The 21,831-nt window shown below is 41.8% G+C and overlaps 2 protein-coding genes across 4 annotated transcripts in view; one reads left to right on the forward strand and one right to left on the reverse strand.

The window, feature by feature from the left end:
- Window positions 1-23: 23 nt before the first annotated feature.
- On the reverse strand, window positions 24-16,880 carry ikbkb (inhibitor of nuclear factor kappa B kinase subunit beta). Its single transcript, XM_040195661.2, has 22 exons — window positions 16,743-16,880; window positions 15,939-16,057; window positions 13,244-13,338; window positions 10,809-10,929; window positions 10,097-10,166; window positions 8,755-8,843; window positions 7,568-7,657; window positions 7,346-7,470; window positions 6,707-6,814; window positions 6,475-6,604; window positions 6,185-6,379; window positions 5,984-6,098; window positions 5,438-5,561; window positions 5,210-5,361; window positions 4,986-5,047; window positions 4,800-4,900; window positions 4,647-4,696; window positions 4,447-4,546; window positions 4,125-4,272; window positions 3,497-3,594; window positions 2,870-2,963; window positions 24-2,756 (listed from the first exon to the last, which is right to left on the reverse strand). The coding sequence occupies exons 2-22, from the start codon at window positions 16,038-16,040 to the stop codon at window positions 2,697-2,699; spliced, it is 2,229 nt and encodes a 742-aa protein (XP_040051595.1). The 5' UTR covers window positions 16,041-16,057; window positions 16,743-16,880; the 3' UTR covers window positions 24-2,696.
- plat (plasminogen activator, tissue) overlaps window positions 16,536-21,831 on the forward strand; it is a 16,135-nt gene continuing 10,839 nt past the window's right edge. For 2 of the 3 annotated variants that reach the window (XM_078087007.1, XM_078087012.1), the window contains exons 1-2: window positions 16,790-16,918; window positions 17,567-19,820. The gene's annotated coding sequence lies outside the window, so the exon portion shown is untranslated. Of the gene's footprint in view, window positions 16,919-17,566; window positions 19,821-21,831 lie in introns of all 3 variants that reach the window. The other variant, XM_078087010.1, reaches the window with a different exon arrangement.

Genomic DNA, 21,831 nt, shown 5'->3' on the forward strand with positions numbered 1-21,831 from the left:
ATATGTAAATAAGAAAACACCACTTACTTAAGTAAAATACTGTATTCAACATAGAAAAGTGTACTTTTTTTACATCCAAATCGACAAGGTATTACAAATACTTGACGTATGTAGCACCTGTCATTACTTCATAAGATCTACGCACAGTAGTCCAGTGGTGGAGTTCCATGTAACGGGTAACAGTTTTGCCACGATCTATGAAGTTGACTATTTTCCCAAAAACATAATCTTAGCAAAACACACATTTTTTTCCAACCCATACATATCTTTTGGTAATCTGCATTATGGACCAAGCCCAACCCAACCTCTCAGGATGGGTTCAACATCACAACAGCTCAGAAAAACAGGACTGCACGCTATTATACAGTGCATCCGGAAAGTATTCACAGCGCTTCACTTTTTCCACATATTGTTATGTTACAGCCTTATTCCAAAATGGATTAAATTCATTAGTTTCCTCAACATTCTACACACAACAACCTATAATGGCAAAGTAAAAACTGTTTTTTGCAAATCTGTTAATAAAGAACGAAAACATAACATGTACATAAGTATTCACAGGCTTTGCCATGACACTCAAACTTTAGCTCAAGTGCATCCTGTTTCCACTGATCATCCTTGAGATGTTTCTACAACTTGATTGGAGTCCACCTGTGCTAAATTCAGTTGATTGGACATGATTGAGAAAAGCACACACCTGTCTATATAAGGTATCACAGTGGACAGTGCATATCAGAGCATAAACCAAGCAATGAAGTCCAAGGAATTATCTGTAGACCTCCGAGACAGAATTGTATCAAGGCTCAGATCTGGCAAAGGGTACAGAAAGATTTCTACAGCATTGAAAGTCCCAATGAGCAGTGGCCTCCATCATCCAGAAATGGAAGAAGTTTGGAACCACCAGGACTCTTCCTAGAGTTGGCCGCCCAGCCAGACTGAGCGATCGGGGGAGAAGGGCCTTAGTCAGGGAGGTGACCAGGAACCCGACGGTCACTCTGACAGAGCTCCAGCGTTGTTCTATGAAGAGAGGAGAACCTTCCAGAAGGACAACAATCTCTGCAACACTCCACAAATCAGGCCTGTTTGGTAGAGTGGCCAGACGGAAGCCACTCCTCAGTAAAAAGTTTGCAAAAAAGCACCTGAAGGACTCTCAGACCATGAGAAACAAAATTCTCTGGTCTGATGAAACAAAGATTGAACTCTTTTGCCTGAATGCCAAGCGTCATGTCTGGAAGAAACCAGGCACTGCTCATCACCTGGCCAATACCATCCCTACAGTGAAGCATGGTGGTGGCAGCATCATGCTGTGGGGATGTTTTTCAGCGGGAGGAACTGGGAGACTTGTCAGGATTGAAGGAAAGATGAATGCAGCAATGTACAGAGACATCCTCCATGAAAACATGCTCCAAAGCGCTCTGGACCTCAGACTGGGGCGACGGTTCATCTTCCAACAGGACAACGACCCGAAGCACACAGCCAAGAGAACAAAGCAGTGGCTTCGGCACAACTCTGTGAATGTCCTTGAGTGTCCCAGCCAGAGCCCTGACTTGAACCCGATTGAACATCTCTGGAGAGATCTGAAAATGGCTGTGCACCGACGCTCCATATCCAACCTGATTGAACTTGAGAGGTTCTGCAAAGAAGAATGGGAGAAACTGACCAGAAATAGGTGTGCCATGCTTGTGGAATTATACCCAAGAAGACTTGAGGCTGTAATTGCTGCCAAAGGTGCTCAAAGTATTGAGCAAAGGCTGTGAATACTTATGTACATGTTATGTTTTGGTTCTTTTATTTTTAACAGATTTGCAAAAATTTGCAAAAAACAGTTTTCACTTTGTCATTATGGGTTGTTGTGTGTAGAATGTTGAGGAAAATAATGAATTTAACCCATTTTGGAATAAGGCTGTAACATAACAAAATGTGGAAAAAGTGAAGCGCTGTGAATACTTTCCGGATGCACTGTACATGTTTAGATTTATGACTAATTATTTTACAGACATAAACATCACCCTTGTTATTCAATGATTTCTTACTAAGAATAACATTTGCAATTAAAATATAGCACCAGTGGCCGCATACATATTTTCATGTAGGCCCACAGCACAGTTCAGAGGACCTCTTTAGAAGATCCCTTTTTTTTAAACGTGGGATTAACGTTCAGAAAACTATAAAATATAATATCCACATTTTTCTGATTCAAGTTCCCCACATACCAAAAAGTGAAACCAATGTAAAAAAATCATGTTTCAAATTGTGAAGAGAATTACTTGTATACCGTTTGCCTATTTTGGTAACAATATGTATTTACATTGACTTAAATTTGAGAATTAAAGCAGTTCTCCATCTGTTCTAAGGAGCATACTGGCACACTGCAGGAGTGTGCATCGGTGGGATGGGACTGGGATTCTATGAAATATTTCATCTGGTTCCTCTGTGCAATAAGAAGGGCAACTGTACAAAACATATTTCATATTTTGTTAAAATGTATAAGATCCAGCTTAAATGAATCCCCCTGATGCTAATCCATGACACAAAACACTCGCTGTTCATTCTGCTTCTACAAGTTCAGAGTCCTGAGTGGGTTTACAAACTCCTTAATCACATTAAGCAAATACATGCCAGCAGCTACAGCTGTAGTCTGACATCCCATCCAGACAGGGGCAGTAGAGTACCACATGTAAGCAAAGAACCCCAACTCAGGAGAGGTCGCTGGAGAAGTTCTGACTGCTGTGCAGCCACGTCCACTCCCTCAACACCTGGGACAAAAACACAAAGAGGCGCTCTTTTAATCACTCATTCATTGCACAGAAAACCTTTTGAAATGATCATGAACAACACAACAGCTTGGCATCCAAACAAGTGCGAGTACCTCCATACTGCTCTGTGAATCCTGGATGGTGTCGTGCAGCAGGCTCTGGAGCCGACCCTCGAAGGTCCTGCTCTCCTCCACCAGAGACTCGTCACTACGGACACACCCACAGGGATTCATGCAGACTCACAACATAGATCCTAGCTCATCTGCGCGTGCGCAGGAGCCGTGCCTTTTATTCCCTAAAGGAGTCCTGAGCAACGCTCAGGAAAGCTGAAGTAAGGTAGTTTGTAGCAAGATTGTCAGCATACAAAGAAAAATGTCAACAGTTTGGACAAATGTCTGACATACACAGAGTGGTGAAAACAGAGGTGCGTCTCTGTAGAGACTCCTTTCTCTAGTCCTTTACGAGTTTCAGACCCCAGTGTGTGTGTGTGTACATGTACGTACATACATACAGGTATACATACAGGTCCATAAATATTTGGACATCAAAGGTGTGCTTTGTGCAAACTTTCAGGTTCAATTTGAGGGTATTTACATCCAAATCAAGGTAAACGGTAAAGCAATTACAAGACATTTTATATGTGATCCATAACTTTTGAATGTCCAAATAATAAGGAATCTCACTGTATGTCTGTCTTTGTGTGTGTGTGTGTGTGTGTGTGTGTGTGTGTGTGTACTCACAATTGCTGCAAGCTGTGTCTTGGGGTCAGCAGAGGCGGCACCGAAGAGGGGGTTGGTAATCCATCCGGACTCCCACTTACCGGACTGCGAACCTTACTCTGCACAAGACAAGACCAGAGCGTCCTTGAGGACCTGGCAGGTGAACACACACTGAAGAAGCGGCATTCGAGAATTAAAGCCACAGTGAAACACGGAACTTAGCTACAGTCGGCTTCTGCACTGGTACGTATCCCACAGCCAGACGGAGTACTCGATGGGTACAAGAGATTTGAATATAATCTGTTGCATTTCATCGGGCTGCTGTGGGCGGGATTAACATGTTGACTAGAATATAGTCACACACACACCTCCCTTGCTGCTCACATTGCAGTTTGATAGATTGATGGAAATTCATAAATAAAAAGTGCACAATTTTAAACTCGAAATTAAGCTTTTATGCACCTGCAGCTGTTTTACGATTATTATTTGCAGAGACTCCAAAATACATCTCAATGATGTAATCATTTTTAACATTTGTATTAATATGCAATAAAGACGACCGTCGTCATACTAGAGCATATTAGAGAAGAGTAAGAGTGGGAGAGAATGTGTGTGTGCGCATGTGCGTGAGCAAGTCATGCATCCTCACACAGGCCACTTTGAGCAGGTTCCAAAGCTCCCTCTGTCGTCTCTCCTGCAGACTCATCAGGACCTGCTCGCTCTCAACCATGCTTTGCACCATGCCCTCCACCTTCGGCAGCAGCTCCATCACGCGCTGACGACACACCGCGGTCTTACTGCATTACACACCCAACCAGGAAAGGGGGGGGGGGGGGGGGAAACGGACGCACAGGGAGAAAAGTTGTGATCAGGAAGCATTGATCCCGTATATGTTGAACCACCGAGCAGATTGCTTACATTCAAATCTTCTGTACAAATACTAGGTATCCAATAAAATTTCCGATTTGCACCTGAGGTGTGTGTAGAAGTCTCGGAGTTTCCTCTCGTAGAACTGCACGGCCTGAAGCACCAGGCGCACCACCTCCTGACTGTCCCCTGGGAGCCTCTGGTCTGAGCAGGAAGGAAAAAAGCAGCCAGCTTTATTTTCTGCATGGAAGCACCGAAGCACTGGGCATTAGGCCAGAGGTGAAGGGACTAGTGCCAGCCAAACCTCTGGGTTTCTCTCGGAGTTTGCGGAACAGCTCCATGGCTTTTCCTTCACTGAGGACCGAAAAAGGGCAAAGAAGAGAGAAGGGTTCAAGATCAACAACCTGTTTAGTTGTGGGTTTGTTTTTCTTTACTGTTAATTTTGGTACAGACTTACAGTGTGTCCAGAGCCTCTCCACTCCTCCACGGCTGCCGCTGCACATCCACTATGTCGGGCTGCAGCTGCATCATCTCCTCCTCCAGCTCGCTCACCTTGGCCTAGACACCCACGGAGGGGTTTGGCCTTTTTAAAGCACAATTCAATACTCTTTCACCTTACACACAAAAACACACTCAATTCTACCTGACCACAGCTGACAGCAGTCTGCTCCATCTCCCTCCACACGCCCATGAGTTTCTCTGACGCTAAAAAATGTAGAAAGGCTATTATTAGCCGGTGTTCTAGACACTTTCCATCATATTAGGATATGAATAATTCTGACTACAGGGTGGTTTCAGTGCAGTTTTGCCAGCTGACGTGTAAACCTGCCCTGTATCTACCAGCATGTTGTTTGTGTGGCGTAGTACCGATCCCGGTGGCTGTCTGCTCCTGGTATTTGTCCACGTCGATGTGAAGGCTGGTGGTGAAGAAGTCCAGCTTGGCCATGAGTCTCTGGTGCATGGACACCATCTCATTCTTCTGTTTGGACAGTGAGGAGTTGTACCTCAGGAGGCTCATGCTGAAAGACACACGTTGGTTTTAGACATACAGTTAAAGCAGGTTTTGTGTGGGAGTTTGGAGTGTGTTTCCCCTACATAGCGGCCTTCTGGCCCTGCTGCAGCCTCTGCCAGTCGTCCTTCAGGGAGCGGATGGTGTGCCACGCCTGGCCGCAGGTCCTCCTCAGAGGGCTGTAGGCCAGAATTGGTTTATGGCAGGTTTCTGTGACAGAGACAAATACAAAAGGTTGCATGCTTTTTGTTATGCTATTTGTAACAGTTTGTATCTTTCCCGCTGGATTTTCATTATAGGCATAAACTAAGGTTTGTGGTTTTAACATTAAAATATCCCATTGATCATACCTGTAAGTGATCCTAACCCTGAATACGGAGGGTTGGGATGTTGGTTTCAATTTGGTCAAGGGATTGTCTTTATCTTCTTCATTTAACAAATCACCTTAAATGAAGCATACATCCTAGGGGCCACATAAGTAAATGAGTACTTGAGTACTCAATTCATTTGAATGATTCTCGGAAAAGTGTTCTCGATGTTTCAGACCCAACTGAAATGGAGCCAGCAGACCAAGAGAAAAGCTTTCAGGGATTTACATGACGTTTTGAAACTCTTTTTTGCTGTGCACTCACGGATGAAGCGGATGTTTTCTGGGAGGGTGCGCGGAGCAAACTGCGGTTCATAGCTGCAAGAGGAACGATCAAACAGGAAGACCAGAGGAGAGTCTGTCCTTCGCCCGTCTATCTCCTACAGACACAGATTACCAAAGTACTTTGATTATTACACTGTGCTATTGACGATGGTGTGACAGCATCGTTGTATTGAGACATTACCGTGTAATCAACGGCACACTGTGTGGCCAGTCCGTGAGGCTCAAGGGCTAAACCCGCCTCCAGCAGCAACTCCTGATTAGTCGCAGGGATGTTGGAGTCCTTCTCTATTCTCAGCTGTAGGTCTGCCACGGTCTCTTCTTCTGAGACGGAGTACGTCAAAATTTTAGCCGAGATCATGTTCAGGACATGGACCAGCTGTAAGTAAATGTTCAAATATTGACAGTGATATTTCAGCATTATTTAATAAGAGATTAGACAGAGGGCAATAATAACTGATTTGCTCAATTAACCTTGAGTTGCAGAATGACCTCCAGCTGGGAGAAGCAGTCTGAGGGTGTGGCGTTGGGGTCTTTGCCTCTCTCCTGAGGACACCACTTTAACATCAGCTGGAGCCACCTCTCCAGCCTCTCTGATAACAAACTGCCCAACACCCTTCAACCCGTTAGACTGAGGACACAACAGTCTTGAATTGGATTTGTCTTTACTGTGTGCGCCCGTGTGTGTCTGTCAGATAGAAATCACCTGTTGAGGTCGTTTGGCTGAGGGAGATGTTTAGAGAAGTGGACTTCCCCTGTTAAGTCCTCATAGACCACAATATCATCCTTTTGCTTCGTCCTCAGTTTGTTGTGCCTAAAAAGGATACAGATGGATTATAGGAGAGAAAAGCGCTCCAAAAAATATTTTGCATTCTTTTTGTATGCAAGGTATTTGTTTTGCATTCATAAATCCCCTTGCACCCCACCCATTACATCCTCAATTTTATCACCAAGCTGTGAACGTACGTGCCAGGAACGGAACTTGAAAGTAAGGGGTGGTGTTTTTTAGTTTTATGTAACCAGACTCCCCTGGAGCTTCAGATATTGTATAGTAATAATATTATTGAGGCACAAGAGGAATTGACGTTGGCTTAACCCACACATCCTGTGAGTCTTTGCTTTGGCAACCCCTGAATAGTATTATGTTCCCTATGAGAGACAAAGCTTAACTTTCAAAAACTCATTGTTAAGCTTGTTTTACAAAAATAAAAAGGAAAAAGATAAATATTTCATTTGAGAAGAGAGAACTGTTTGACACTAGTTTTGGAAAACAGAACTCAAACTTCCGTGGGATTTAAATTCCCCAAAACTTTAAAAAAGAGGAATTTCTAAATAGTGGTAGTACCAAGGAATGGGCTGCCAGGTTGGTAAGAAAGGGCGAAATCCTGTAATACACTCAAACACCAAAGTCCCGAAGCTCCAGTAGTCCACAGTGACCGTGTACTTCTCTCTCTCAATGAGCTCTGGAGCCTGGAGGACACAGAGGAAAGACATTCGGCTGTTACTGTCAAGGGCAGTGTGAGAAGATACTGTGGAAAAAGGAGCCCCTCTTGTTTGCATCACTTACCAAGTACTGAAGCGTTCCCACAAAGGAGGTGCAAAGGCTGCTCTGGTCCAGCTCTTTGGCATAGCCAAGATCTATGATCTTGTGGATCAACTACAATTAATATAGAGAGCAAGACAAAAAAAGTAGATGTGTTAGGCTATAATTACAAATGGACACAATTTGCCATAAAGTTGTTCTTACACAAACTGACTTGTCTTTTGACAGAAACCGTTGTCTTTCTTTTTTTTCTTCTATAATTTGGTTTTACTATAGAGTTATTTTGATACCAGTAAACGCCTGCAATTTAGCGTAAAACGTTAGACCGGCAACGCCTACGACTGAGCACGCCTATGGCCCGATGTCACTTATCCGCTCATATAGGAACATCAACCTGTGTCCCTCTCTGCCTAATCCGATCAATAGCGTTGCTGCACTTGTCCAAACAATGATTGTGAACAACAAACCGGTTTGTTGGTCGTTAGCGGTTAGCAAACAGACTCATCCTGCTTGGCTAAACAACAGCGATAACAGCAGTTAACGGAGATTTCATTGAGTTCCATTATGATCATTTCAAACTGAGTAAATATTTGTTGACCCTTTCCTGTATTTAACTGACAGATACAACAGTGGCTTGTCATCAAACGCTGCAGCAGAATCCTGAGCCCTAAAATTCATTTTGAATGTTTTTCTGTCCATTTAGTTGTAACCTTCCCACAAATCCCAAAACAGAGTTTGTACATTGGATTAACAGTTGTCCTGGTGTGCCAGTTTATGCAAAACTATAAACTTTGTGCAGCAAACTTCTGTTTGGGGGAATTTCCATAAACTCAGCACTATGCATAAACATGAATATATAACCTCTTTAATATGTCTGGCCTCATTTATATAGCATTCTTCATTTCCCTGTGTCCTAAGCATGCTGGAGGATTTAATTAAGAAAATAAACGTCCCAGTACTGAAGGTAAGAGCAGGTCAATCCTAAACCTTAATGGTAACCGCAATCGTCCGAAGAATTGTATGTACCACAATAAATATTCAGTGCAGCAAAGTTGTGCCAGTAAACATGAGAATGTGACAGGCGAGTCTCCTGCACTTAATCACACTTAACACACAAAAAGAGGGGAAAAAGCCTTTACTGTGTATGTCGTCTTTGTTGTGGTGTGGGTGTATTTGTCACAAGAAGAAGGCTCACGGTGTATTTAACTCACTCTCTTTTCTCCGTGCTGCAGCACAATGTTTTCTGGTTTCAAATCTCTGTGGATAATCCTCTTCTTATGGAGGTAGGTGAGAGCCGAGGCTGAAGGGAGGAGAAGAAGCAGAAGAAGAAAAAAAACAATGCAGAGTTGTACGAGGGGTGGATTATTTGATGAAGATTCCCTGTTTACTCTCCTATGAAAGAGGTTAAAACGAGAGTTTAACCGATAAATTATATCAGCTGACAACATCACAGGACTCATAATGGACAGATTCTGTTTACTTTGCCTCTACTCTAACGTGACACAACTTGGGGCAATTCATCAGACCTTATTCAGGTTTCTCTGGATCGTCTGAGTCTTTCTCTATTCTCAGCTGTCGGTCTGCCAGGATCGCCCTCTGGATCCTCTGAAACCGTCACATTACTTTTCTTGACATAAACAATCGATTCAAACTCAAGGTTGAAATTCTTTACCCTCACTAGTTGAAAGTTTCATGTGAGTTTCATATCTGATCGGGGATGGGTGTCGTCAGACAGTGTGCTCTCTTTCGTAAAACCAGGGATGCAAACACACGTATGGGGGGGTGGTGCAGACAGTACGGTCAATGGGGGGGGATTGGATGTGTGGCGGGAGAGCGTGACTAAAGACCGAAATGGCCGACTGTCACGCTCAGTACGTGACACTTGAGAGTCCTGCATTATTGTTGGTCAGCTGTTGCCGCGCACATTGCTGTTGATGAAATTATAATCAGACCCCCTCCCCCTAAAAAAAAACTCAGAACTGCACGATTCACACGAGTCACCCAAACTGACGTGACAAAAGCGGGTGATGTCACAGCGTAATGCACTGCCGGAAGTTCACCTCTACTTCGCTGCAGCCAGAAGGAAGACGTTAGACCACTAGAGGCCAGCAAAAAGAAGATCTTCAGCTGGGGCCATATTTCTCTTTAATAAAAGATCACTCATTATCAGGAAAATTACACTGCTGGATCACAGGAAAAGGAGTTTCTCTGTGTGCATGTGTGTGAGTGTGTCTCTGCTCTACACTGGAGCTACATGTGATTCATACCATATGATTCTTCTCTCTCCACCTTATTTATACTACGAGTGTCTTGTTGTTAGAAGTATTTGTACATTATGTCAGCCGTCAGAGCGTGAGTGCGTCTAATTGTTGACATAAACCTCCCCCTTTGAGTGAGCACTCAAAGGGGAGACTCACCAATACAGGACACTAATCACGCTGTCAGCTCACTCATTAACACAATCAATCTATCACACACACACACACACACACACACACACATGAAAGTGGTATAACTGCCACAGTGGAGACAGGAATTGTGCATGATACTCACAAATATCCCGTAACAGGATCAAAACGGAGCCCTCTCTCATTCCACAGCAGTTCTCTAAGAGGTTCAGATGCTGCAGACATAATAAATAACATCAATCAGTCTTCTTTATTCATGTTTTACAACTTCATGCTCTTCAAAAAAAGAAGAAAGTCCATTAAGAACATTGTGTTTGGAAGGAATCAGACATTGGAAGTGCTGAACAGGGACTGATTTGAGCTAAAAACAAACCAAGTCTCAACATTCTCTAACACACAAATAGAGGATTTTTTCACAAGGCATTTTTTTCACTGTTCTTAAGTTCACTGTTCTAAGCGCATCCAAGGTAGCAATTTTAAACTCAAGAAGTCTTGCAAATTGGCCTATCAGTACTTTTGTTGTTGCTGGAAACCTGTGGAGGCGTGTGGAGGCGTGACAGAAGAAGCAGCTGCTTAGTTTTGGGCCATCCTGGAGGCCTCGAGTTTTAATGTTTTTTATGACGGTTGGCATTTTCCCTCTCTGCTACGACTGTTGTTTGTTGCCTTGAGGCTACACACTCAGGTCGGTCTCGGATTTTAAAGAAGTCTTGTAAGCAATCGCCAGGTTTATGATTCAAACACATTCCGACAGTTACATTCAATAGTCTGACAATAGGGATAAATAAGCATTGTGGTTTCACTTTTGATCGGCCTGCACAGATGTGCACACACTCCCACCAACATAATCAAACTTTGACCTTTCTCAGATCTCCTCCCTGACAGTACTCCATCGCCAGCAGCGGCAGGTCATTGGTGGTTATCATTTCCTGCATTCCCTCAGGAACTTCTCTGGCTGCGACAACATTAATGTGATCCAACCTGTGTGGGCCAGAATGAGGGGAACTCAGTTAGTCCTAACATATCCATTCTATCATATTTGTTCCAGTGAGGGCAAAAATGAATTAAAATAAACAAAGTAGAAAAGTAAATTGTCTGAGCTTTTGAGATTACTTCATTACAATGAAGCAACGCATACTTGTCATCCTGGTTGTGTGCAACTGTCAATAGGTTGTAACAAGGTCAGACTTATTTGAGTAGATTTCAGGGGCCAAAAAACATAAAATGATCCAGTAATTTACAAGAAAACTAAAACGACTAGCACAACATGTTGCAGTTTAACCTCTGTATGGACCGGATGGACAGACGGAAGGACAGACAGATAGACAGACGGACAACCAGACGACATTCCAGAGTGCAGAAAGTTAGGGATGATTCATTTTGTCTGCCATCTCCAGTCTTTATGATCACACTGTTTTTTCAACAAAAAGCCCAAAGCTTTTTTTCAGTGGATTTGGGGATTATTGCAGAAAATAAGCTCTATGGAAAACAAACATTTCTCATATTTAGTAAACATTTTTTATTTTTATGGAACACGCCTTTGATTTGATGATTTTTAAAGAAAAGCGAACGTTCAACTACACCGCAGGCAGATGAGCGCACACAGCGAGGCTGTGGAGGCAATGGGTTTAAAATAATAAATAAAAATTTAAAAAAGGAATTAGGTCCTAAAGGGGATATAAAAATGATAATTTATTTCCGGGTTTTAGAAATCGTGTCTGCAGCACTCTACGAAAGTAAAGCATTTTGTGCAGCTAAAACACATTTTACTCTTCTGCCTTAATCTGTTGATTGACTTCTTACATTTATCGTGCAGCCCAAGAGTTGGGCCCAACAACTATACCTGCATTAGACATGTAGAAATGTAGATCTGTTTTATTTGCTTGCACTATGGTTCATAACTTTGATTGAAACCATGTCTTTCAGGTTGAGCCCTCTTTGAGAAAACAAATAAGAAGTATAATAGATGACAAACTCATTCCAGATGTTCCAGGAAAATGACTGTAAATGCAAAATTGGACAACGTGCAACAATGTGTCTGAATGGCTACAATAGCAGGATATATATGATAGTAATCACTAGTATAATAAGATGTGTTTGTTAAGTTATTATGAGCCTAATGGCAAGACACTAATGGCTCATAATTACTTAATGTCTTCTGGCGCAAACCAAACTTGACTAATGGAAATATTTCTCTCATCTTCGTTTTTCTTCTTTTCAGCTCACATAAGAAATGTGTTCATTGGATAGGGTGGAAAAGAAAAACTGTTGGATAAATATATATCTATGTTATTTTTGATTTACTAAATCATTCAGCAAATGAAACAAGTGATGTAATATGACTTCTATTAACACATTATAACAGACAAGAAGCTTTCATAAGATATACGATACGATGCGTGTTAAGTAGCTGTAATAGTATAATAGTAGGTTGTATACGTCCCCTGCCCTGTGGTTATGCACCCCCGAGTTGAGCGTGGGTGCCCTGAAGGTCTGTGGTCGTGACCATGTCTGTCTGAAAACAACACTTGTTAAACTGACTTGGAAAGAAATATTTTATACTCATGTTTGCACCAAAGAATTAGAAAACACACACACACATGAGCTACTATTCAACTCTAGTGACTCAACACCCAACCCAAAATTGCTAAAAACGAACACAGACGCATGTGGAAATGAGATATTCACTCCCTCGCAGAACAGAATGAGGAGGCGTCCAAAATAAGCAACAACAGATCAAAATAGCCAGAAACCTCAATGCCGTCCGAATTATTCAGACGTGTCTGATTTGACCACTTTGGGATGCAGTTTTACAACTTTAAAAGAATGTATTGAAGTCAAATTTGTAGATGGAATGTACCACCGTGTCGCTACATCTCCCGTACCCAAAACAAAATTAAGCTGATGTTAGATTTTTTGCTGCTTGATTTGAAAGACAGAACATTAAAATAAACATGTGATTTTACCTTAATCTCAGGGCACGTCATACTTTTTTACCTGATCCCGAGGGCGGAGAGCGGTGTCAAAAATCTACTTTATGGCTTTATTATTGTAGTAAATGACGGGCTTATATGGTACACTGTCCCACATAAATTTCTGTTTATAGCACAGGATAATACTGGTTGGAAAGTGTCTCTTTGTCCGAGTAGGGAGGACACAAACACATACAACATAGAACCTGGTTGCGCGTCATCCCCCTCGCTCCACCGTGTTGCTATAAATGAATAATGCTTGCTATGTGCCTGTGGGGCTTAAGGCTCTTTAATAGGTTGATGCATGTAAACGTAAAACTGACCTCTTCATGATCTGGATCTCCAGTACCCATCTCTCTTTGTTTCTCTCGCTCAGCTCCTGACGGCACTGCTTTATGGAGATCTGCTCCTCTGTGTCCTAAAATCACACACACACACACACACACACACACACACACACACACACACACACACACACACACACACACACACACACACACACACACACACACACACACACACGTTGTTTGATATATTACCTACAGGCATTATGTACAAAAGGGAAATTAATGTTGGCATTCAGTTACCCACAATATTCAGGTGGTCATAATGTGAACTCAGTGTAAGTAACATTTAACTGCTTATGAGACGTCTTAATTGAATATTTGCATTTATATAACCCGGATAAGTAAACTAGACTATCAGCCAGAGATTTCTTTACAGTGGTTCTCAAAGCTCGAATTCCGTGCAACATCAGATGGAATTATCCCGTTTCACAATACAGCCCAGACAGGAGACTCAGGCCCAATGGAGGGAAGAACCAGGAGAACCAGAACCAGGACTAAGAGAAAAAGACTGTCAGACCCTGCTGCAGTGGATTATACTATGTTCACACCAAAAGCGAATTTTGAGCTTTACTCAATGGGGTCAATGTGGCGCAGGGGTAGAGAGAGGGTGCGCTGGGAACCGCAAGGTTGGCGGTTCAAGCCCCCGGCTGCTCCATGTCCCATGTCGAAGGGTCCCTGAGCAAGACACCTAACCCCTAATTGCTCCCCCGGCAAAAATGTCGCTTTGGAAAGAGTGTCAGCAAAATGACCTGTAATGTAATGAAAGGGGGGGTGGCTTGTCTCCTTAAAAACAGTTAAAATTTCCGCTCTGTACTTGTTGGAAAACCGCAAACGCCGTTGTGTTTGGGTTCATGACATCCCGTGTAGCCGCACACAGCTGGGTGAAATGAATTGATGTCCTCCATTGTTTCGGATTCAGTCACAAAAGAAAGATTGTAAAAATGAGGATTTAATCTTTAAAGTATACGCTGTGACGTATTAGGAATTTATGTCTCGAGTCACTTTCACATCACATTACATATCATTTAGCTGACGCTTTTATCCAAAGCGACTAACATTGCATTGTTAACCTCAGCAGTGTGCAGCCGTAAGGGCTGCCCGGGCAGCAGTTAGGGGTTAAGTATCTTGCTCACGGACACAGGACCAACCTTGCGGTTCCCAGCGCACCCTCTCTACTCCACCGCGCCACCGCCACCCCATCTAAGGTTGCAACTACTAATTGCTTTCATAAATGAATCATATGCCAATTACTTTCTCAATTTACATAAATTTGGTCCACAAGACATCAGAACACAGTCCATCACAATCTCCTCAGGCTCAGGGTAACAGATCTCATATTGGGCAGAACTTGAGGAGCTGAAGGAAGAGCTTAATATTTGTCAGTTTTGCTCAGCAAATGACTAAAAGGAAAATTTAACTAATAAAATAATAATGTATCTTCTGTCAATTGACCGATTGATCAATTTCTGGATTCAAAGACAGAGCACAAACCTCGACATTTATACAAATGCATGCTGAAACATCATGAGCAATCTCACTCGCGGTTTCTCATGGCATCACCCGGGACAAGCAGGACCCCACCCTGCTTCCCATAACTTGATCTATAAACTAATAATAGCCCCCAGCATTGTCATTCATACAGGAAGACGGGACATTTCCCAACAAGGAAGTTCAGTCATCAAGAGTCAGAAGGGGTAACTATATCATAAGACAATACCAACTTACTCTCTAGATGTAATCTTGAAGAGAACACATGAACACACCAAACAGGTGTGATTCATGCTAAATAACAGGGGTATAATCAATATCAACCAACTACAATGTGTGTGACAGTCAACGGTTGGGAACGCGCCCACCAACCGGTCAACAGGCTTTCTAAAAAAAAAAATTACATTTGAATAAATTTTTTCTAAAGTTATCATATTCATGAGTGCTTCCCTAAAGTTTCTGACTCCACGTCATTTGTATTATCCGCACTCCCATAATGCTGCAGCCCGGCTCCCCGTCAGCTCTGGGTTTGCCTTGAAAGTGAGTAATACAAATAAAGAACCGTTTTAAAGAGAGGAAAAGGAAGGTCCACTAAACGGGTGTGTTCCAATTCCCATAGTGTCCTGATGCATCTCTACAGTGCTCTCATCCTGTGACCAGGACTCGGGGCAGAAAGACAGTTTCCTGGACTGATGTCATAGTATTTGAAACAACGCTGCAGCCGAAAAGTCAATTTAAACACATTGGTTTTCATTAATGAACTGTGTTATGTAATTTGGATTATGTAAGACTATTTTAAAACAGCGAGGGATTTTAATTAACACAAGGATTTGGACAGTGCACTTTTTTATATTAAGTCAAATTCTCCTTTATATGCGGGATGATGAGAGATAAATATGAACATATGTTTTCACATCCCTCATTGCACTGAAATTAAATTTAATGTAATTTTTTACAGCTAACCCTGTCGGGAAATGTTAACAGCACAACTTTAGTTATCTTCCATCTGTCCACTTGTAATACTCATACTAATGATTTTTTTTGGTCAACGTTATGATCTGTTACATAAACATTCAACTTTTTTTCCCCCTTTCAGTCTACTATGATGCGTTGTCACATCCACAAACATCCTTCTATAGATAGCAACAGGTGTAACAGTGCCTTTGAATAGTAGACCGTCTACCTTGTTTTGCCATCGTGTGACATTCCCAAAGCCTCCGGTGCCCAGACGCTCCTTCAACTCCCAGGACCCACAGCTCTGCTGTTGCAGAGTGACTCGATTCATGGCCTCCTCCGCTGGTCCTGCACACAACGCGACCAATAACAAGAAGAAAGGCTCCTCAGACTTAGAGGCACAGTGAGACAAAAACATAGCAGGGGTAGTAAATGGAGAGACACCGTTCGAAGTCTTAGATCTTCATTATAGAGAAATGGATTGATGTTATGAAAAGGAGTCAATGTTCTCCACAGTGGATCGGTCTCAGTTCTACATTGTCACTCCTTTTATCTGTGGAGGCTGATCTCTGAGCACACCAACACCACTGCCATGCTGAAAACATCCTTGGAAAAAGGTATAATAATGCGCTACTGTGAAAGTTCAGCACGTATTTCTAGTGTTAATTTCAGCATGTTAGCAGTGATCTAAGCACAGCTCAGGCTTTATTCTGTGAATCAGCACTGGAGTTTTATCTCACATCGTCACGTTATAGCTGATGTTAAACCACGTTATATCTCAAGTTAGAGTTGTATCTGACGTTGTATGTGACGTTGTATGTGACGTTAGATAACTTTTCCGGAGGAACAGTCAGGAGGATTTTCAGTCACGGAGGATTGTAACGCGCTCATTACAAAGCTGAGCACAGCAACCAAAAGAAAACACATCCCTTCTGTTTGAGTTTCCTGAAGTTATCATAATGCACAGTGAGCGACGGACATGTTTCCTACAGTATGGTTGTTATTATAAGGTATTATTTCAACTAAAACCTACCTTAAACTTGGCCGGCAGCTTTAACAATGCGTGTATCTGGTCTCTAACCGACTTAAACTTTGACCGTTTCGTGGTTATTCGGCAACACAACAAATCTGGAAAGCTTTTTACTTCCTGATTCTCTTATTTCCTGTAAACCCGGCGGCACCGCCCACGAGGACACGCAGCTGCTTCAGGTTCTCTTTATTTCTCCCACATACGAATGATGAATCTGTTTCTAGACGTCTTTATGTGAAACCCGGCACATGTAAATGTAAAATATATTTTATTCTTTTAAAGGCAAATGTTTTTAACTGCTAGTCGGCAGTTAAATTCACACAGCTTACTTAAGGTGTCCCACATGAAACAATTTAAAATATGCAATTCATTAAGTTTAAGAAACACTGCTAAATATGTATATATTTACAGTTGCATAAAATGAAAATACCATGCCGTAAAATTGTAGATTATGATTGGTTTGGAGGTGGCACAGTAACACACATGGAGAGAACGTTTTTAGTAGTTCAAAACGTCTCTTAGAAAAATTTAATTTAAATTTTCAATTCTGCGAATATTTTGCTTCTGTGTATCTTGTCTTGCAGTGCTTGTATCAATTTATATTACTCACAAGGTCCAAATACTATATCTCAAACGATTTGCTAACACCATTTTGTAAAACAAATCTTATTACTTTCTTCTTGGTTAGGTTTACCAGATCTAATCACATAGATCATCCAATGTCTCAATTAGGTTAAGATGTTAAAACCAAGCCAAAAGATACCTATTTGTGCCGTTTCATGTCAAATATTAATTTCAGTAACATTCTTAATTAATTTGTTTTACAGTGTCATCATTGACAATCCAACGGATGTTGTAGCTTGAGAGGGTGCACTTCAGAATTTCCAGAGTACAGCAGGGATGTTTCTTTATTTTGTAACCTGTTATTCTTGGATACATGCGTGAAGACCAATAGCTCACTCTGACTCAACCCACAAGTTTCATCTGTATGTATTTACTTACTTGAGTGAGCCTCTGACGTTAACTGTCAGATTACAAATGTTTGTTAGAAAAAAAACAACTTTCTTGTTTATACTTAGTAAATACTATAAAAACATGATGCTGCTTCCTGCTCTTTTCAAAGTGTGAGCACAGTCATGCACAATAGAAAAGTTAAGAGAAACTTATTATGAAAGACCTTTGTTTTTTTATTTACTTTTGTTTGAGCATGTAAACATAGGCTGTGGAAAAAGTCCTACTGTTGTCCGCAATTATCTTCACGTGTTTATTTTCCATGAAATTCATGTTTTGATTTCACCACGACACGTCATCTGGGCTAAACATTCTATTGCTAGCAGCAACCGTTCCTTGCACAATTCCTCATATAGATAAGTAGTCCCATTCCCCAAATTCCCTGATTGGAGCATAATGTGTACATACCAGTTTGTAGGTGTCGATGTGTGCAAAGAAAAAGGTAGCATTTAAGTTGTGCTCTAGTTTGACATTTCTGCCGAAAATGGTTACTTGCCTTCCTGCTTAAAGCTCCAGTTTTATGAGAATGTCAATACCACTGCCATATGTGTGTTCTAAATGTCACTCTAAAGCCAACAGGTAGTTACCTTAGCTTAAAACATACTAGGATATCCCAGTGTGTAGCTTAATTTTACTTTTTTCCTGTGCGCAGCGACTAATACCTGAGAAACTGAACCAGGACAGACTGCATACCTTCATTATATGTTTATGGTTGTGGAGTGTCTCAAACTGAGGAATTGTGAAACCATTTCCGCGCACAATCAGACAGCAAACAAAAGTGTTTAAAACAGCGGTTTGTTGTTTTTGAAATGCCTTTAACTACCAAGCATTGCATAACTAGAGGGCAATAGAAAAAAGGGATAATTTAAGTACTCAACTTTAACACGAGAGAGGAGGCTTGCAGTACATGGTTGGTTGTGTTTAAATGCATTCATAACTCAAAGAGATAATGGTGCTGAAGGAACACAATCTAATGCAAAGTTTTGGGCCATCTATAATAAGTTCTTTTTTTTATGTATTTATGTGAGGGATTTTCTTCATTAAGATGTGGGAGGAAGCTTTAATGTAACACAGATGGAAACAAAGAGGAAAGGCACCAAACCAGCAACCACCGCCCATCACATCCTCAAGTATGTCCTCAGCTATTTAATACAGTGTTAACAGACAGTAAAAACGTGAGCGGGAATTATCCAATACAAATAAAATCCCTGTGAATACTAAGAAGGGATGGTGATATTCTTAGAAGGCTAATTGTGACTGATTTCCTGAGGAAGGGGACGGGTTGGATGACAAGGTTTGTGGTTGCAACAAATGGCTCCTGGTGCCAGGAGGTTAACTTGCACAGACACAGATACAGTGTTACCCGCACCCATCCACAGACTGCAGATCAGTTTATATGCACCGCACACACATCAGAGTCACTTAAAAAGCTTGGTCAAAAACACAACAATATGATCAAATAGGCTGGATAGTTATACTCTAGAAGCTATTCTTGTTTTATGAGGTTACTTCCCATATAAACATTTTGCATTTGATTGTCCTTGCTTTTTGTTTGGATACAAATCTTTACCTGATCAATAACATTTATCCTATCCTGTCATAACAATATCAACAAATAGGCTTCTTATGAATGTTCCATAGAATAAACACAAAGAAAAGCATTCCCCATATACCAAATTGACTAGATTATTTATATTAAACTCAATTAATGTACATATAGTATTTTTTTACAAGTTTTGTGGATTATTATAAATAATACAAAACCCAGGATACAAACACTGGCTGTTGTGTTTACACAATTTAGAATTCCTGCCCTTTTAAAGACTTCCTGATAAAATTCCAGAGCAGATCTTGTCCTGTTAGTGTGATTCGCACCAGTGTGCACCTCCTAAGAGGAGTTTTGGGACGGTCCGCCCAGCAGTCTGCTGCGACGTCACTCGGATGGCCCTCCCCTTCCACCGCCTCCTCGATAAATACTGGGAAGAGATGGGGCCATGAGCTCAGTACCAGCGACGAGTCCTGCTACAGAGACACTGAGGACAAGTCAGGGGCCCGCAAGACTTCTAATTGGTGAGAGCTGTTCAAAATCTGTTATTTAAATATTCTTTCTTTATGTCTCATGCATTGGGCTGTTTTTCTCCTGAGAGTTCTTATGTGTTTCATCCTGAATCCTGCAGCATTATTACAATGTAAGGCTGTGGAGTTCATGGGATAGATAAGATGATGATCACCAAGCTTGGATGCACTTTATTTGATAAGAGATCAAATTAGATTAAAACCAATTAGGATACAACAACCAGTACTAATTATTATATTATTATTAAGCAATAATCATAGTTGGAAACTATTGTATAATGATGTATCATTTTACATCATTACAGAATAGTATCCAGCTATGATTATATGAATAATGTCTCCTTCCACACCGTATATAGTCATCTACTCGTAATAATCAATTAAATTCTCACATGCTGTATATGCTGGATATTTATTGTGATTATTGTGACATTCTCTGGGTCAGCTTTCTAGTTACCTCTCTCTCTGCCTCTATCCACATCCACCTGTTCAACCCACCGTGGGAATATTTCCTCACCGCCGTCACACAATCGCTCTTTGCTCCTCGGGAAAACCAAACCGCTGCTTAGTAACACAACACAAATGTTACAGGAACACAGAGATTTTGTACCTCGCTGCTGGACTCAGTGTGTGTGTGTGTTATCGAGGAACATGCTGCGATACTGGAGTGTGTATCTGTGCACAGGATCACTGACATGCAGCATTTTATCAGGCTAATGAGTAGGAACCCCCCCGCCCACACTGGAATCCGTAAGCGCTGATACACTCCGTCATTTCGTTGAGAGAAAGAGGAGTTTGTATATCCATTACAGTATCTGCCTTTCCCGGCTGCATGATTGGCTCTGTTTGTGCGCTGCGCTGATGTGACTCACAAGATCAGACGCTGTAACATTAAGCGTGGGTCAGAGGGAGGATAATACCAGGTTATGGGAACAGTTGGTCCCAAGGATGACATTGAAACCAACACTGAGCTGCAATTAAAGTTTCACTCAATTAAAAAAAGAAAGATCTCTATTATTCCTAAACTTCATCTTTCACTCTATGGCCTCGATTACCAGTTCGAGATCCCATCAATGCCTCATCTGTGTCTCTTCCGCCAGGTTGCCCTGTGTAGTCCAGGAAGCTGAGATGACTCAGGAGTACTGTCTCTAGTCTTTCTTTGGACCTTTTTAATTTGATCTCCCTCTCTCTCCCTCTTGTTGTATCCTTCCTTCTTTCCTCTCTCCAAATTAGTTTCATATCCTCCCTGTTAGGAGGTTTTCATACAGTTGCCATTTACTGAATTGTGACGTCGTCAACATCTCCTCTGTCTACTTGCCTCTCTTGGCTTTGTGAGCAGTTTCGTGTGAGTTTTTTCTGTCTGATAAGGAATGCAAGGCTCTGTGTTGTTGCACACAGCAAAGCTGTGCAGTGCAACAATGTGGCCCACTGTTCGTGGGACCTTTTTTTCAGCTTGGTTGAAAACTCCCGGAATAAAGAATGTATAATTTCTGCTAAGCAGCTTACAGACAAGACATTGCATGTCACAATGCATCATTAGCAAACACGCAAAACTCTTAAATGAAGGCGCCGAAACTGATGCTGTTGTGTCGGTTGAATACAAGTTTGGGGATCCCAACAGGTCAAGTGAGTTTCGAGGCGTGCTGTCAGGTTCAGATTTGCAGCCGCTGCCAACCTCCTTTTTGATTTCACAATCAAAGCCCACGATTGTCGAGCTCTCAGGGAAGTATTGTAAGAAAACCAACTTCGGCGCCACAGGAAACAAGACGGTAAAAGAGCTACAACGGTTCCCGTGAAGGTGTTTCCTCCACCAATCCGTCCCACCAGGTTCTAGCAGTGGCGACACTTCTTGGGCATTTGGCATTGAAGAGAGTCAGGAAAAGAAAAACCTCAGAGATGCTTTCAAGTGTGCAGTGAACCCTAACTTGAAATTCACAGGCAGATGGAAACTATGTGTGCCGGAGCGCCGTCTAACTGCTCTCATCATTGTCAGATTTTTTGGGCG

Source organism: Gasterosteus aculeatus, chromosome 13, assembly GCF_964276395.1.
Source record: "Gasterosteus aculeatus chromosome 13, fGasAcu3.hap1.1, whole genome shotgun sequence".
Lineage (NCBI taxonomy): Eukaryota > Metazoa > Chordata > Actinopteri > Perciformes > Gasterosteidae > Gasterosteus > Gasterosteus aculeatus.

Bases quoted from the DNA above. Each gene is read 5' to 3' on its own strand.
- ikbkb (XM_040195661.2), bottom strand. From the start codon at position 16,040: ATGAATCGAGTCACTCTGCAACAGCAGAGCTGTGGGTCCTGGGAGTTG. The intron at 7,658-8,754 runs GTGAGTTAAATA...TATTAATTGTAG, and splicing joins TGCAGCACGGAGAAAAGAGA to TTGATCCACAAGATCATAGA. The intron at 2,757-2,869 runs GTACTCGCACTT...TTTTTGTCCCAG, and splicing joins ATTCACAGAGCAGTATGGAG to GTGTTGAGGGAGTGGACGTG.